We start from the raw sequence: 17,286 nt of genomic DNA, 5'->3' as shown, positions 1-17,286 counted from the left end.
TTTGTTATATAAATTATTGATAGGTTAGTTTTAAGCCCAGTTTCCTTAGATAGTCTGCCTTGTCCTCTTGCCATAATCTTTTGATTTGCAGGCATAGAGGGCAGGATTACAAAATCTGTTCTTTGGCCACCATAAACATATCCTTGACTTTGAAACAAAGTACATGGGAGTCTGAGAGGTTTCAGAAGGCTTGAGAGGTAGATGTCTTTCCAGTTCAGCTGCTGTAGGTTTATACTTTATATTTGTAAGCTTACAGATTTATGATGAATACTATTTTAAAACTTATGCTTCATTTGTTTAATAGGTATTTATCAAACTCCCGTTCTGTACAAGATGCTTTTATGGTGCAGAGTTTCCTATCTTTAGGAAACTTATATTTTAAAAAGGAAAATACTAGCTGAATTTACTAGTTTTACTCACAAGTACCAATTTTCTTTTCTAGTTATTAAAAACAGAAATTAGAGGATTGGGTTTTTTTTGAAATTCAATTATTTGTTAGTACAATGTTGGAGTATTTCTTATATCCCTAAAAACATTCAACAAGTTTTATTTATGCATATAACTTACATTGCATATACACATAAAGTAACTGTTTTATATAATATTAGTATATTTAATTTATAAGACCAAGTTATAATTTTAAAAACTATATTCCAGAAGATTTTGTTTTTATAAAATATGAAATGAAAAGTTCTGGTTTAATTATACTTAAGCTTTATCTTTTTGCATTTTAGTGTGGCAGTTGTGTTTTCAGATATACTGCAGATTTAAAAAAAATACTTCAAGTAAATTTGAGGTTAAGAGAAAACTTTATGTTTTACTCTTCAGTTTTTCAGATAATTAATAGCTAAACAAGTTGCTACATATTATACTTAGTAGTGAGAGGTAGATTAATCCATGAATAATATTTCAGAAAGTAATGACTGTTTAAAATCTATTTGGATACCTTTACAAGTCTGCAGTCTGTCAAATATACTCTTCTGGAATCAGTACATTTCCTCTAGCTCCCAGTCCCCTCTCCAAAAAGAAAAAAGAAAGAAAGAAAAGAATTAGGTACCTTTTGGTGGTACTACTTTAAAAAGGTTTTTTTCCCCTGCATACATACAGCTTCTTGTAGAAATAAAGTTACCATTGTGAGTTAAGTTAATTATTAGAAATATTTACTTCTCTCCTCAGTGTTCTTGAGACAGAAACTGCTTTATCTTCAGTCATTTACTGAACACTTTACATCATACTAAACACTTTGTTAGGTACTTACCTATATTAATAATTTAAATCTCACAAATGGTGTGTCTCTTTAAGGTAAAATGACTTGCTCAAAGTTATCTAAGTAGTTGTTACTAGAGCCTAGATCAGTGTGTTCTATTTATCATAAAGAGTTGTGGCCAGGGAGATGTTGTGTAAGCTACCTAGAGAATGCGGATGAATTGAAAGAAATACATCGGTATATCTAGTAATATGGTGAAATATATACAGAAAGTATATCACAGTATTTTAATGAAGTATCTTCTACCTTAATAATGATTATAATAAATAATTACTGAGAATTTAGTATATGCCAAGGCCTGTGGTAAGTGCTTTTCATGTATTATCTCATACGTTCTTTACAGTATCCTTAAAAGTACTATTGTTATTTTTTGTCTTCTAGAAAACTAATTCAACTAGGCCGGAGTCACCCAACAGTAAATAATGGAATCAGGGAACAAAATTAGAGAGTCTAATGCAGTATCCACTCTCTTATCCACTATGCTATGTTATAATGCCTCTTTCTCCTGGCCACGAACTTTGTGTGAACTTTGTGTGTGTGTGTGTGTGTGTGTGTGTGTGTGTACAGTTGCTCAGTCATGTCTGACTCTTTGCAACTTGTGTGTGTGTGTGTGTGTGTGTGTGTGTGTGTGTACAGTTGCTCAGTCATGTCTGACTCTTTGCAACTACCCCATGGACTGTCATGTCTGACTCTTTGCAACTACCCCATGGACTGTAACCCATCAGGCTTCTCTGTCTGTGGGATTATCCCCTCAAGAATACTAGAGTGGGTTATCATTTGCTCCTCCAGGGGATCTTCCCCACCCAGAGATTAAACCCATATCTCCTGTGGCTGCTACCTTGGCAGGCAGATGCTTTACCACTGAGCCACCTGGGAAGCCCGGCTACAAGCTTTTCTTCAGTTAAGAAGAAAGCTTAGTTTCAGAAATAAATTCTGTTAATTATGCTTTCTTCATCATATTCTGTTGTTTCTACAACCATCTAAACACAAGGGTTTAGAAGTGATTAAACATAAAATATTTATCAGATTCTCAAAGAATATAAATAACATAATATCTACTAAAATAACATTATTCTTTTTTTATTAATTTATTTTAATTGAAGGATAATTACAATATTGTGATGGTTTTTTCCATACACTGACATGAATCAGCCATGGGTGCACATGTGTCCCCCCATCCTGAAACCACCCCCCCCCACCTCCATCCCCACCCCATCCCTCTGTGTTGTCTCAGAGCACTGACTTTGAGTGCTCTGCTTCATGCATTGAACTTGCACTGGACATCTATTTTACATATGGTAATAAACATGTTTCAGTGCTTAAAATAGCATTTATTCTTACAATTATTTGTAGCACTGATAAATGACATGTGAAAGCCAGATGTTACTGATACTTGATTTTTGTTTAAATTCTGAGAAACATAATGACAAGTCAGGTATTTGTCTGTCTTGAATATATAAGTCTATGTCCAAGCTATGTCACCTTTAATCATCTTCATCTTACACATAATTCTAACATCTTTTAAAACACTTCTGATACTAGGAACGTAAGAGAGCTCTAGAAGCAGAACGGCAGGCCCGTGTAGAAGAATTGTTAATGAAGAGGAAAGAACAAGAAGCCCGAATTGAACAACAGAGGCAAGAAAAGGAAAAAGCCCGTGAAGATGCAGCCCGGGAAAGAGCTAGGTACTTCATTTGCTATCTCGATGTTTGGTCCTGATGAACATTTTGTAGTGAGTGTATATTCAGATCAAATTTTGAAGCTATTTACTATCATGTAGATTTTTTAGAAATAGTCACATATACAGAAATGTTTTACTGAATTTTGATTTCCAGGAATTAAGACACCCTACTTAAAATGGAAACCTTTTGAACATTCTGTTGGATGGGAAACTTGAGGTTTCAAGATATTTTCAGTTGTAAGAAATAGAATTTGATACTAGCTAACTTAAGTATTGGGAGGAAAAGTGACAGGAAGTTAGAGGAACAGGTTTGAACTTGGTCAGACATCAAAGGCTAGGTCACAGGAGCTGCAGCAGTGGTCCTTTGATGGAAGTAATCCAGTTAGTATGTTATCTTTCTCATTATAATAAATGACACTTATCCATTCCTACTTTTTAAAATCTCTCGTTTAAGATTCAAAGACCAGGACACTCAAAGCTGGTACTCTGGGGCAACCTAGAGGGATGGGGTGGGTAGGGGGTGGGAAGGGAGTTCAGAATGGGGAGACACATGTACCCGTGGGTGATTCATGTCAATGTATGACAAAAGCCACCACAATATTGTAAAGAAATTATCCTCCAATTAAAATAAATTAATTAATTTAAAAAAAAGATTCAAAGACCAAAGACAAGGCATTTAATTGGCCAAATTGATTTGTGCTTTTTGATCTTGTTTATGAAATTTTTTAATATCCCATGTCATAAGATATTCTTCAAAATGTTATGGTTTTCAGTTTGATACACATTTAGGTTTTATATCCTTTTAAGGTAACTTTTAGATATAGTATAAAAAGAAAAATCTAAATTTATTCATTTGCCTATGGTACTCATTTGTTGAATGCACCATTTGTTGAAGAGTCTAGCTTTTAACCATTGAACTGCCTTGCTACCTGTTCACGATCAATTAATCATAGATGGGACAGTTTATTTCTGGACTCTGTCCTTTTCTTTTTATGTCTCTTCTTACTTTAGCACCACACTGTTTTAACTACTGTAACTTTATGTCAAGTTTTGAAAACAAGTAATATAAGTACTCCAGTGTTGTTATCCTCTTTCAAAATTGCTTTCCAAATAGTTTTTTAGGGTATGTTCACCATTTTCTTAAAAATAAAATGCTTCCAAGCTTTTTTATAGCAACTGCCTCGAATCTATAGATTGTTGTGGGGAGAATTGCCACCTTTATAATATTGTGTATTATGTACGAATATGGTGTGTGTCTCTGTATCTGCTTTAATTTCTCTCAACAATATTTTGTAGTTTTTAGAAAATAGACCTTGTAATTCATTTCATTTCTTAAATTTAGTTCATTTCTTAAATCTATTAAGTACTCTTTTTGAGGTCATTGAAAATGGAATTATTTTATTTCATTTTTGGTAGCATTTTTGCTATTGTATAGAAATACAATAAATTTTTTATTCATCTTATTTTACAGTTTTTTAATGATCTTGCCCAGTTTTCCTATGAAAACTATTAGTGTTTTCTTTTTTGCTGTTTTTGTTCTTTAGGACATTTTCATAAAGTCTCGTGTCATCTGCAAATAGCCCTTGCTTTACTTCTTGCTTTGTAATACAGATGCCTTTAATTTCTTTTTTCTTGCCATATTGCACTGGCTAAATCCTTCAATACTGTGAATATTCTTACTTTTATTGTTTTTGATGAAAATCCAGCCATTAATCATACTGTTTTGCCACTGTATATGGTGAGGGTTTTTTGGGTTTGTTTTCTATTTCTTTTTTACTTTGTTTTTTCACCAGTTTAATTATGATTTGTCTAGATTGTTTTTCTTCATGATTATCCTACTCTATTACATTAGTGTTTTCATCAAATTTTGAAAGTATTTGGCCACTATTTCTTCAGATATTTAATTGTCATTTCTCTTCAGGTTCTTCTGAATTGTAGCAGTTTCTCAGACTTTCCATGGTTTTGATGACCTTGACAGTTCTGAATAGTGGTCAGGTATTTTGTAGCCTTTTCCTCAATTAGGATTTGTCTGATGTTTTTCTCATGGTTATATTGAGGTTATGATTTGGGGGAGGTGAATGTGAGTTACCATTTTTCAAATGTCAAAAGTTCATGATATCACCTTGTGTTTTCACTGATTTTGTTAGTCTTGATCACCTGGCTAAGGTAGTTTTGTTAGATTTCTACACTGTATACTTTAAATTTCTGACATACTATCATCCTTGAAGCAAGTCACTAGGCACTGGCTAAGCTGAAGAGATGGGGAGTTATTCTCTACCTCCTTGAGAGAAGAATTCCTACATAAATTGTGTGCACTTCTTCTGTACAGGATATTTGTTCTATTTATTAAATTCCTGTTTTATATCAATATGTCATTTATACGTCAGTATTATGGCATGTATTCTCTTACTCAAATTGGTTCATCCTTGGACATTGAGAGCTTTTTCATTTGACCCCCATTTGCCTTAGATACACTTCATCATTTTGGTTTTTGAGTATATCCTTACTTCCTGGCACTGAAAGATGCTTCAAATTCATCTTATATTTTCCCTGCTGCACCCCTCAAATCAGCCATTTGTTTAAGGATTCCTAGTTTCTTTTGTTATAAAGTTTTTAAAAAAATCTTTCTCTATTGAGATTTTCTGTTGAATCATTGTCATGATATTTTTTCCTTAGGTTGGCATACTATCTTTTAATTCTCAATAATGTATTTATAAAAGCTGTTATAGTTCTTTTCTACTAAATCCAACATGAGGCTTCATTCAGAAAAGCTTCATTTGACTGCTTTTTTCCTAAGCATGGTCTTACTTCTTTGTACATCTCAGTTTGTGATCGTTTCCTCTCCTGTTCTCTTCGTCTTTGGGAATATTAGCCTTTTCTATCCCTTTCATAATTTATAGACTTTTATACAGGAAAAGAGATAAATGTATATTTTCAATATGCCATAATTAAATTACAATTCCAATGAAGTGAAAGTGAAAGTCGCTCAGTCATGCCTGACTCTTTGTGACACTGTGGACTACACAGTCCATGGAATTCTCTAGGCCAGAACACTGGAGTGGGTGGCCGATCCCTTCTCCAGTGGATCTTCCTGACTCAGGAATCAAACTGGGGTCTCCTGAATTGCAGGCGGATTCTTTACCAACTGAGCTATCATGGACTGTACAGTCCCTGGGGTCACAAAGATTTGGACATGACTGAGTGACTTCCACTTTCACAATCCCAGAGCTAGTATTTAAACCCATTCCTGGGTCCAGAGCCTATTAGGTTGGTGCAAAAGTAATTGCAGTTTTGCATTGTTGAACTTTGCCCTTTGATATTGGAATATGGTTATGTTATACATCATTTTAATGTACATTCCTCACTTTATGTTTTTTGCTAATGACTTATTACTTGCTGTGTATTTTATATTTATTTTAGACCATAGAAATGATATTAGACAAAAAATAAATTCAAGCAATTTTTTTATTCAAGTGCAAAATAGATTGTAAAGCAGTGGAGACACTTGCAACATCAACACATTCATCCCAGAAATTGCTTAACAAATGTACAGTGCAGCAGTGGTTCAAGAAGTTTTGCAATGAAGATTGAGAGCCTGGAAGATGAGGAGTGTAGTGGCAAGCTATCGGAAGTTGACAGTGCCCAATTGAGAGACATTGTTGAAGCTGATCCTCTTACAACTACCTGAGAAGTTGCTGAAGAATGCAACATTAACCATTCTATGGTCATTTGGCATTTGAAGCAAATTGGAAAGGTGAAAAAGCTCAATAAGTGGATGCCTTGTGAGGTGACCAAAAGTAAAAAAAAAAAATGTTGTTTTGAAGTGTCTTCTTGTCTTATTCTGCACCACAGCAGCAAACCATTTCTTGATCAAATTGTGACATGCAATGAAAAGGGATTTTATTCGATGATAGGCAACGACCCTCAGTGGTTGGACCAAGAAGAAGTTCCAGAGCACTTCCCAAAGCCAGACGTGCACCAAGAAAGGTCACAGTCACTATTTGGTGGTTTGTTGGTGGTCTGATCCACTCCAGCTTTCTGAATCCCAGTGAAACCATTACATCTGAGCAGTATGCTCAGCACATCGATGAGACGACTGAAAACTGCATGCCTGCAGCTGGCACTGGTCAACAGAAAGGGCCCAGTTCTTCTCCCTCCATGGCGACACCTGACTGCATGTCACACAACCAAAGCTTCAAAAGGTGAACAGATTGGGCAACGAAGTTTAGCCTCATCTACCATATTCCCCTGACCTCTCGTCAACTGACTACCACTTCTTCAAACATCTCAACAACTTTTTGCAGGGTAAACATTTCCACAGAGAATGCAGAAAATGCTCTCCAGGAGCTCATCGAATCCCAAAGCACAGTTTTTTGTACAACAGGAATAAACAAACTTGTTTCTCATTGGCAAAAATGTGTTGATTTTAATGGTTCATAGTTTAATTAATAAAGATGGGTTTGAGCCTAGTTATAATTATTTAAAATTGACGGTCCAAAGCCACAATTACTTTTTCATCAACCTAATATTTGTATAACTAACAATGTCTGTTGCTTCCCAAATGTTAAACGTGCAATAATATATCCAAGACTTAGTAGGCACTGTGAAAAAATAATTTTATTTTTGTATTTTTTTGTATTATTGTATTTTTTTAACCTCATGAGATTTGTTACTGTAAACATTGAGTTTATAATTTTTGCTGTCTTCTTACAGGGACAGGGAAGAACGATTGGCAGCACTCACAGCTGCTCAACAAGAAGCTATGGAAGAGCTGCAGAAAAAAATCCAGCTCAAGGTAGGAATATTGTATATTTTACTTTGACATTTTAGAGCTGTCTTAATGTAGCATGGGATTAATATTTTTTCTTTTTAATTGTATAAAAATTGGATTAATTTGTGTTACTAATTTTTGGAGTTATGTGGTTTGTCTATGATCATTTCCAACTCAGCTATCTGAAACAAATTACTTTAACAACATAAAGCCATTGAGGGAAAAAATTTAAAGAATTTTAGCATTTGGTTTTATTAAGTAATTTGTTAATGAATCGAGGACATTACTATTAAACTTTTAATATTTATAGACCTCTAATAATTTAGAAATAAATTAAAATATTGTTTCAGTGCTTATGAATTGCATAATTATAGCTTGGGAGATGATGATAAGCTGATATTTTCTAGAAAGTCTTTGCCATTGGTGGTTTCTAGCAGTGTGAATATTTTACATTATGTCATAATTATTTACATGTTGGGGTTTCACAAGGGTAGTAAATTCCATAGAGTAGAGGATCCTATATTACTGTTTGTTAAATCTAATGCAGCAAATACTTACTGAATCTGGTGATAGGCATAGGGATACAGAGGTGAGTAAGATAGGGTTCTAAGTTTTAAGAAACTCATAATCTAGTGTGAGATTCAGATGCTAAGCAGATAATTTCTGTATGGAAAAAGATAATCATGGAGTGTCATGAAAATACAGAGGAGGAAACACATAAGTTAACATGAAGGGTTTCAGAAGTCAGGAAAATAATTTTAGAGGATAATTTCTAAGCTGAATCTTGAAAGAAAGATGAGTTGAATAGATAAGATGGGTGGGATGGCACCCAGCCATATAAAATGATATAAGCATGAAGTCAAAAGTCTGAAATAGTATTTTGGGTTTTTTTTTGTTTGTTTGTTTTCTGGGAAGTTGTTGGAGATGATGTGGGTAGAGGTCTGTGTCACAATGGGCCTTTTCTGCTGAGGATAAGCTTGATCTTTATGGTGGGGAAACATTTCCCATAGTATGTTCCACGAAGTGCTTCTTATGTATGTTATGGTCAAAAAGATGTGTAAAATGTTGCTCAGTATGAGCTAGGTTTATTACATCAGTGCAGAGTGACAAGCCTAGAGCCAGTAAGTAGCTTTAACTTACTATTTTCCAAAGTTATTTGACCACAGAAACTCTTCTGCAAAATGCTTATTAATAACCCAGAGTATAATTCCATGGAGTACCCTTTAGAAAATGTTACTATGCATGTAGGGGATGATAAAGGGCTTTATATAAATTCTTATAATCAGCGTCCAATATTGAATTAAGACATTCTGTTATTTTAGAAAGTTTAATGGAAATACTGCTTTTTCAAGTTCTCGGTGTAATGAATAAATTTCTATATTTTTACACTTTAATTTTATTTATAGCATGATGAAAGCATTAGAAGACACATGGAACAGATTGAACAAAGAAAAGAAAAAGCTGCCGAGTTAAGCAGTGGACGACATGCAAATACTGATTATGCCCCCAAATTAACCCCTTATGAAAGAAAGAAGCAATGTTCTCTCTGCAATGTCCTGGTAGGTTGTCAGTATCAGTGTTGTGATGAGACGTTACAATTTATTACTAAAGCTTATTAAACTATGGATATATATTCTCCAGTCTTAAAAGTCATACAAGGCATGTGCTGAGTACCATGAATTTCTTTAATGATTTTTATGCAAAGTAAGTATAGATAGTATAGAAACAGTATCAGCTTTTAGGAGTAGCAATGCAAAGGACCAAAGCATGCAGCTGCTGCTCAAATGGATGTTTACCTAATGATACTAATGATATTTTAGCCTAATGATACCTAGGTCAGTATTTTGGGATATTAGGACCACAAAAGTAAAGCAACATTTTTCAGTGCTGAGACTTGAACCCTTATACTTAGAAGAAATGATACCCTGTTAAGGTTGGCTTTGAAGACAAGCCTTTTTTATCATCTGTCTTCTAGAGGAGTCTTAGAATTGTATTCTAAAGAAAACATTTTTAAGACTAATGTATAAATTGTAGAGCGATTGCAAGTTGAGTATAATATACTGGATAGAATGTATAATATTTTAAATAAAATATAATTAAATGTTCACTACATTGCTTTTATATTATGCTTTTAGATCTCTTCAGAGGTGTATCTTTTTAGTCACATTAAAGGAAAAAAACACCAGCAAGCTGTGAGAGAAAATAGCAGCATCCAAGGGCGTGAACTTTCAGATGAAGAAGTGGTAAGCTTGACTTTGGTTCATTTACGTGTATTTATTGAGTACCTTCTATATTCTCTTCTACTATGAAGAAATCCATGTTCATATATATCTCTGTGATTATCTAAAGCTATATTTAGTAACTACTACAATATAATATGGGCTTCCCTGGTAGCTCAGTGGTAAAGAATCTGCCTGCCAATGCAGGAGATGTGGGTTTGATACCTGAGTTGGGAAGATTCCCTAGAGGCAGAAATGGCAACCCTTTCCAGTATTCTTGCCTGGAAAATCCCATGGACAGAAGGAACCTGGCGGGCTTTAGTCCATGGGGTCACAAAGGAGTTGTACATGACTTAGCGACTAAACAACAATATAGTATACAAATATCTTTTAGTATGTATATTAATAAGAAACATAGAAATAAGAATTTAATGCTGTTTATATAATTTCAGTGCATAAAACGGGTTTATGGATATATATACTACCATGTGTGAAATAGATAGCTTAGTGGGAACCTGCTATATAGCACCGGAAGCTCAACTTGGTGCTCTGTGATGACCGGGAGGGGTGGGGTGGGGGTCAGGTGGGACAGAGGTTCATGAGGGAGGGGATATATGTATACATATAGTTGATTCACTTCGTTGTACAGCAGAAACTAACACAACATTGTAAAAAAATTATACTCCAATAAAGAAAAAGGTTAATAAAAGGTTTATGATATTTTGATATTTTAATAATTTAAGAGTTGTTCAGTGATACTCTGTGTTTGTTAGAAAATAGCTAACAATATAAAAATCATAGAAATTGATAATTTTGTATCAATACAGTACGTAGGGATTTTTGGAAATGCATTATTTATCTACCTATAATTACTGTTAACATGGAATTTAGATTTGTAGAAGTATTTTTATAAATGTTTTAATTTGGCTGTTATTGAGATATGGATGATACTGCTAACCTCTTAATTTGTTGGTTCTGTATGTACTAAGCAAATTTCTAAAGGTACCCAAAGATGAGAAATTCATGTTTTTCAGGCATCCCTTAAGATATCCAGGAAAGGTTATTATGGTTCTGTGAGGGCAGTACTTGTGCGTAGGTGCTTAACTTAAAAAGTGAAAATATGTGTTTAACTTTTTTGTTTTAATTATGGTATATATTAATAGAACACACAGATTTAAAGTATATGACTCAATGAATTTTTACATTTGTTCCATTCATGTCAGCACATAAATTGTTTCTTGAATCCTGGAAGGCTCCTTCATCCCCTGTCCCAGTTGTGCCCCACCCCCCAAAGGTTAACTAGTCTCTGACTACCCTCAGATAGTCTTACACTGTTCTTGAATTTCCTATAAATGATGTCATACAGTATATACCTTTTGTGCTTGGGCTTCTTTAACTTATCCTTAAGTCTGTGAGATTGATCCCTAATGTTTATGTGAAGCTATAGATCATTCTCTTCCTTAGCTTTTTGTCAGTGCCTTCCAGACAAAGACCTTCAGGAGCACGTCTGCAGTTGAGCAGAACTGGGCTTATTGATTTGTTACAAAAAGAAAAAGTGCACACTGTGGGAAGTTGTAGAGTTTCTCAATAAGGTGTTGGAACGGACTTATTCTAGGAATTGGGTTTTTGCTTAGGTGATTTGGATAGGGGAGAGTATTCAAAGACATGAGACTTTGCTCTGGATTGGATACTGTCAGGAAGTAGAGGTAATTTTGTGGTTTTTTTTTTAAATATATTTATTTATTTGGCTGTGTCTGGGTCTCAGTTGTGGCAGGCTGGATCTTCCTATCAGCTCATGGAATCCTTTGCTGTTGTGCACGGGCTTCTCTCTAGTGGCGGCACGTGGGCTCTAGAGCCCGCAGACTCAGTAGTTGCAGTGTGCAGGCTCTCTAGATGTGGTACATGGGCTGAGTAGCTGTGGCACGGGCCTAGGTGGTCCCCAGCAGTTCCCAACGGACCAGGGACTGAAGCCATGTCCCCGGCATTGGAAGTTGGACTCTTCAACGTTTGGACCGCCAGGAGTCCCTTTTGGTTGGTTCTTAATAGATCTTACCTAGGTAGGAGGAACCGGAGAAGGCAATGGCACCCCACTCCAGTACTCTTGCCTGGAAAATCCCATGGACGGAGGAGCCTGATAAGCTGCAGTCCATGGGGTCGCAAAGAGTTGGACATGACTGAGTAACTTCACTTTCACTTTTCACTTTCATGCATTGGAGAAGGAAATGGCAACCCACTCCAGTGTTGTTGCCTGGAGAATCCCAGGGACGGGGGAGCCTGGTGGGCTGCTGTCTATGGGGTCACACAGAGTCGGACACGACTGAAGCGACTTAGCAGCAATAGGTAGGAGGAACAGAGCTGCTGTTTTCTAAGTTTCTGATATGACCAATGTTTGAGGAGAAATTACACCCAGTTAATTTGACTCACTCCTTCTAAGGATTTTTGCCCCTTGAGTTCCAACTATTTTAACAGCTCTAAACTGAATTCTGTCTCCTCAGCTCAGTACGACTGCCACTTTCAGCTTTCACTGTTCTCTCATGCCAAAAATTGGCATAAACACTTAGGGCAAAATCCAGAGTGAATGTGGAGCTCACCTCCTGTGCTTCCCTCCTGTTTAGGGATCATGGTCTCAAGTTCTGGCCGTGTTGGCTGTTTTTAATGCCTTCAAGTAGGTCTTTTGTATATTATTTGCAACTTTTGGAGTTCACTGTGCCAGTTCACTGTGGCTGAAATTGGAAGTCTTTAAATGTTTAATTTTTGTATATCCTTTGTTTGACATAATCGTTGTTGCGTAGTAAGGCATTTGAGAAAAACTTAGTGAAATAAGTTGAACTGTAAGGTTATACAGAATGGCTTTAAGTACCAAATAATAAAGGTGAAATAAAAAATGGAACTAATCATCTATTTAGTTTGCCAAAAATAATTTTTTACCTTTTACTCAAAGTGGGTATTTTAAGTATTATGGGATTTTTTTTTTTTTACTTGAATCATTCATGTGCTTGTCCCCATTCTCAACTCTGCTGTTTATAACTAGAGTCATGTGAATGTGTGTTCCACTTTTTAAAAACCCTAAATTGTATCGTTAATTAAATTTGTTTTTGGCTCTGCTGGGTCTTCTTTGCGGCGTGGGCTCCCCTTCGTTGCAGTGCGCGGCCTTCTCGTTGCAGTGGCTTCTCCTGTTGCAGCTTCTGGACTGGAGAGCACAGGCTCATCAGCAGTGGTGCACGGGCTAAGCTGCTCCACGCCACGTGAGATCTTCCCGGGCGATGGATCGAATCCACATCCCCTGCATTGGCAGGTGGATTCTTCAACACTGAGCCACCAGGGAAGCCCCATTAATTAGAATGTAATTAGTCTCTTTAAAGAAAATCTTCCACTTATAAAAATTATTTGTAACTAAGTTCTCTTAATAAAAAAGCTAAATATTCTATTTAATTTACCAAAAAATTCTAAAATTTTGTGCAGCACTGCAACTATGTAACCTGAAATCTAAATTTTATGTCTTTTTATCTCATTGAGAAAAATAGAGAAGGAAGGGATGTTTAATTCACACATTTACTTTGGAAGAAAAATATATAGTATTATATAACTTTTGTAGCTACTAAAGCATAGTTTGATGTTTAGCTGTTGTGGTTTGAGGTTTGATTGAAATATTCATTTTGTGTACTGTTTCAGTTTAGAAGTATTACATTTTCTTTAAGTTTTCGCTTCATTCATGTAGTTATTTTTGGTAATAGCCCCTTTTTCCTCAAACCAAGTGTGCATATGAGTTACATGATATATAAAGGGCATTTTATACTTACTCATACACACATTTCATTTTTAATCAGTGAGGGTAACTATAGTAAACATACTTGTCCTACTTAAAGTTATTACTTGTCATCCGTGATGTCTTTATATTATATACACCTTATCTGTGACCCTTCTTCTTTGACATATAAGATTTTATTTATACCACCTCTGACCTAATAAAATTGGACCTTTGACCTTATGCACTTGACATATCAGATAACTTACTCTTGATCTCTGACACATTTTGTTTTAAGCCTGTTAAACATAATAGGTAGCTGCCCAGCAAGAAAGGCTTAATGTTTTGGGTTTTTATTGTAATTTGACCAGGAAATTTTTCTTGTGTTTCTTGAGACTTCACAAAAAAAGCTACTATATGTTCAATTTTTTTTCTCTTTCATCATCTTAGAATCCAAATGTTTAAAGAACATGATTTCTAAAGGACAAAGAAACTGGTACTAGTTTAAATATATTCCAAAATTTAATTTTTTAATGCAATACTAGAGAAATAGTAAACTATTAGTTTTAATAAAACTCTGATTTCTTTTGTAGTCCTGTTTTCACATTCTCTGAAGAAGCTGATAGTGGTTTTCACAGGACTTATATAAAGTACATTTAATTCTGTAAAGAGAGTGAAATTTAAAAGATTTTAAAACTTTTAAAAATTTATGTATTTCTGTGTTTGTGAGACTCCTTGGCTTTAAAAGCATGTAAATTACACTTGTTTGTCAACTCGTGTATTCACATATAGAGACAATAATAGTTTATTTTCATTTAATTAATGGAAAATATGAAAAGAACTTTTATGAAGGATCTTAATTGTAATTTATTGGATGTTTGCAATCAAGGGTGATTTTACTATTCCTAAATTGGTGTTTCTGCTTGGTAAACTATACTAGATAGGTGATTGAATGAACATTTTAGGTAGTGAAAATAGAAAGATATCATTGTATTTAATGGAATGTAAGCCAGTCTCTTTGGCTCCAATGTGCCCATGATTGATGTGGAAGATGTAGTAGATGTCTCCCAGAATTGATGGCAGTCTGAGAAATAATAGTAAATACTTGTGTTTCTACAAAGCACAAGTATTTGCTATTACCTCTTTTTATAATCATGTTTAGGAAAACATCTGCCCTTCAACAGCAAATCAAGTCAAATTTTAAAACCTACAACTCATTTAGAAAGGACCTTCATTTTCCCCCTATACCTCAATAAGTACAATTATGTTTGAGAAACGATGTAAAAAGCATCTACTGTTTCTTATAGGACATAGTTTCCATTGCTTTCCTTTTCTACTTAATAGGATGAGAAATTTTTTATAGTTGTTAATGTATGTATATAATTCACACATACAAACGGCTGATTGTTAATGTGTGTATTTCTTCTAACTTTCAGAATTCTTATGGTAGTAAATTCACTTCCATTATACCTGATATGTGCAGGGAATACGTAGCTAGCTATAGCTGATTCAGTCTTCTTCGTTGATTCAAGGAAGAAATTTTAAGTAGACAGTCAATTTGTTTAAATCTTAGTTTGATCCAGCAATTTAAATAGTTTCCCTGGTTAGTACCCGGCCTCTTTTATAACAGTCCTCAGTCCGCATCCTCTTGCTTGTCCCCTTAAACTGGCATCTCTGCATATCAGAGTAAGAGTACGGCTTATGTAACCCCATGTTAGGAGGAAAAGTTGGGGTCTTACTACGTACTAACTTCTCTTTCCTGGTTTCCAGGATGAGTTCCTAGTTAACCTGGTTACTTAGTGTACTCACGGCCACTGATCCTAAAGGGTAGCTAGTGAATTCCTGGTCCGTCCTTTCCACTTGGACGTGGGCGGAGCATGAGCCATTTATTTGTCTCTTGCTGATCAGGCCACCCCTGAGGTCGCTCTGCCTTCATTTCTCTGAGATTTTATCATAGCCTCCATTCTGGCTCATGGCATGCCTACTGGCTTCTACCACCTAAGAACTAAGGGCATTTGGGGAAAGCTTTTATTTTAATCAACACCTAATTAGGTTCTTTATCTAAAATTCTGTGGCCAGTGTTTTGGTTCCAAAGTAGTTATTCATAGAGGAGCAGGGAATGCCTATCTGTCTCTGATCAAAGTTACTGCATTTTAGTAATAATTATTCTGTCAACTTGGCTTCTCTTGTATTTGGCAGAGTAGGCACATCTGCAGTATCAGGAAAATCACAAAGCTGTAAAACAGAATTTTCACAGTCCTGTAATTTAGTTCTCTCTCTCAAAAAAAATTTAAGTTATGAAGTGTTTTAGCATCAGAAAGTAATGTAGTAAACCTCATGTTCCTGCTTCCTAGATAATTAGGTAATAGCACCTCTTTTTTTCTTTATATTTGGAAGTATAGGGGAAAACATGAGAGTTCAAAGTGTAGTGGTAGTTTCAGGTTCCGGAATAGAGCTTATATCCTCATGTTCCACAATGAAAAGTCAGGAGCTAATCCTAAAATTGAAAGATGTAGAAATAGCAACACAAAATACATTAGTATAAAAGAAAAAAGATAAACTAATGAGCTAAAATCTTTGCCTCCGGATTTGAGAAAGAAATGGGGAGACCAGTAGGAAATTACTTTCTTTGAACTATTAACTGTGTTAATTATGTGTATTGGGTAACTTTGATAAAAGGAAAAGAATTTTAAAAAATTAAAGAAGAAATAGAACAACAGAGATGTGTCCATGTTGCTTGGGACACATTTTTCTTCTTTTGGTTCAAGATTAAAATTAGATAAATGAATGCGTCTGCAAGCATAAGAGACCACGATAGTGAAGTCGAGTATTTTGGCAAGTTACAGCCTTAGTTCTTTGTTCTTTTAAATTGTTGCAATAACTTTTGATGCCATTATAAAAAGGAAAATACTGAATTCCATTTAATGCCACTTTGAGATTTGGTCAGGTAGGTGATGTATTCTTAATTTCAGATTGGCTTTTTAGCTTTGTTGGTATTGTAGAACAAATGAATTAAAGCATGTATTATTGACTTTTGCTAGGGTTTCATCTATTCTAACCATACTATAAGATTTGGGGTACAAAGTAACCTTAGATTTATGCCAGTAACTAGTTCAGTGACTTGGCATTTTATGTTGAATAAAATTAAGACCAAAAAAAATCTGTTTATTTTCTGATTTGGAGGTTGTTTTTTTTTTTGAACAATTTATAAGTTTCATAAATGGCTGTTATCAAGGTAAAGAAGTTCCCTGGTTTTGTAAGATATTAAAAAAATAAGTAGGCATTAATTTTTATTGAAACTTTTTCTTGATCTTTTGGAAGGTCACATTTTCCTTTAATTTTTTTGATGTGATATATTACGTAATGACTTGTCTGATATTAAGCTTACTTGGTCTTGATTTAAAGATATATAGTTGAATTTGTTTTGCAGATATTTAATTTAGATTTTCCTTTCTGAAGATTATATTAGCTTCATAATGTAAACTGGCTAGTTTTTCCTATTTCTTTTTTTTTTTTTTTGTACTCCAGGATAGGTTGCATAAAGTAGAAATAATCTTTATTTGAAGTCTTTGTTTACTTTCGACTGGATAGAGATTTGCAGTT

At 34.8% G+C, this 17,286-nt stretch overlaps 1 protein-coding gene across 2 annotated transcripts in view; it reads left to right on the top strand.

Moving 5' to 3' along the window:
- SCAPER (S-phase cyclin A associated protein in the ER) overlaps positions 1-17,286 on the top strand; it is a 401,024-nt gene that overhangs the window by 126,577 nt on the left and 257,161 nt on the right. For both annotated transcript variants that reach the window (XM_069560135.1, XM_069560134.1), the window contains exons 17-20: positions 2,810-2,952; positions 7,662-7,743; positions 9,126-9,278; positions 9,855-9,962. In XM_069560135.1, coding sequence (XP_069416236.1) covers positions 2,810-2,952; positions 7,662-7,743; positions 9,126-9,278; positions 9,855-9,962 — 486 coding nt within the window. The remainder of the gene's footprint in view (positions 1-2,809; positions 2,953-7,661; positions 7,744-9,125; positions 9,279-9,854; positions 9,963-17,286) is intronic.

This window comes from Ovis canadensis, chromosome 18, assembly GCF_042477335.2.
Source record: "Ovis canadensis isolate MfBH-ARS-UI-01 breed Bighorn chromosome 18, ARS-UI_OviCan_v2, whole genome shotgun sequence".
Taxonomy (NCBI): domain Eukaryota; kingdom Metazoa; phylum Chordata; class Mammalia; order Artiodactyla; family Bovidae; genus Ovis; species Ovis canadensis.
The sequence above is the reverse complement of the archived record's forward strand: the minus strand, read 5'-3'. Positions and strand labels throughout refer to the sequence as shown.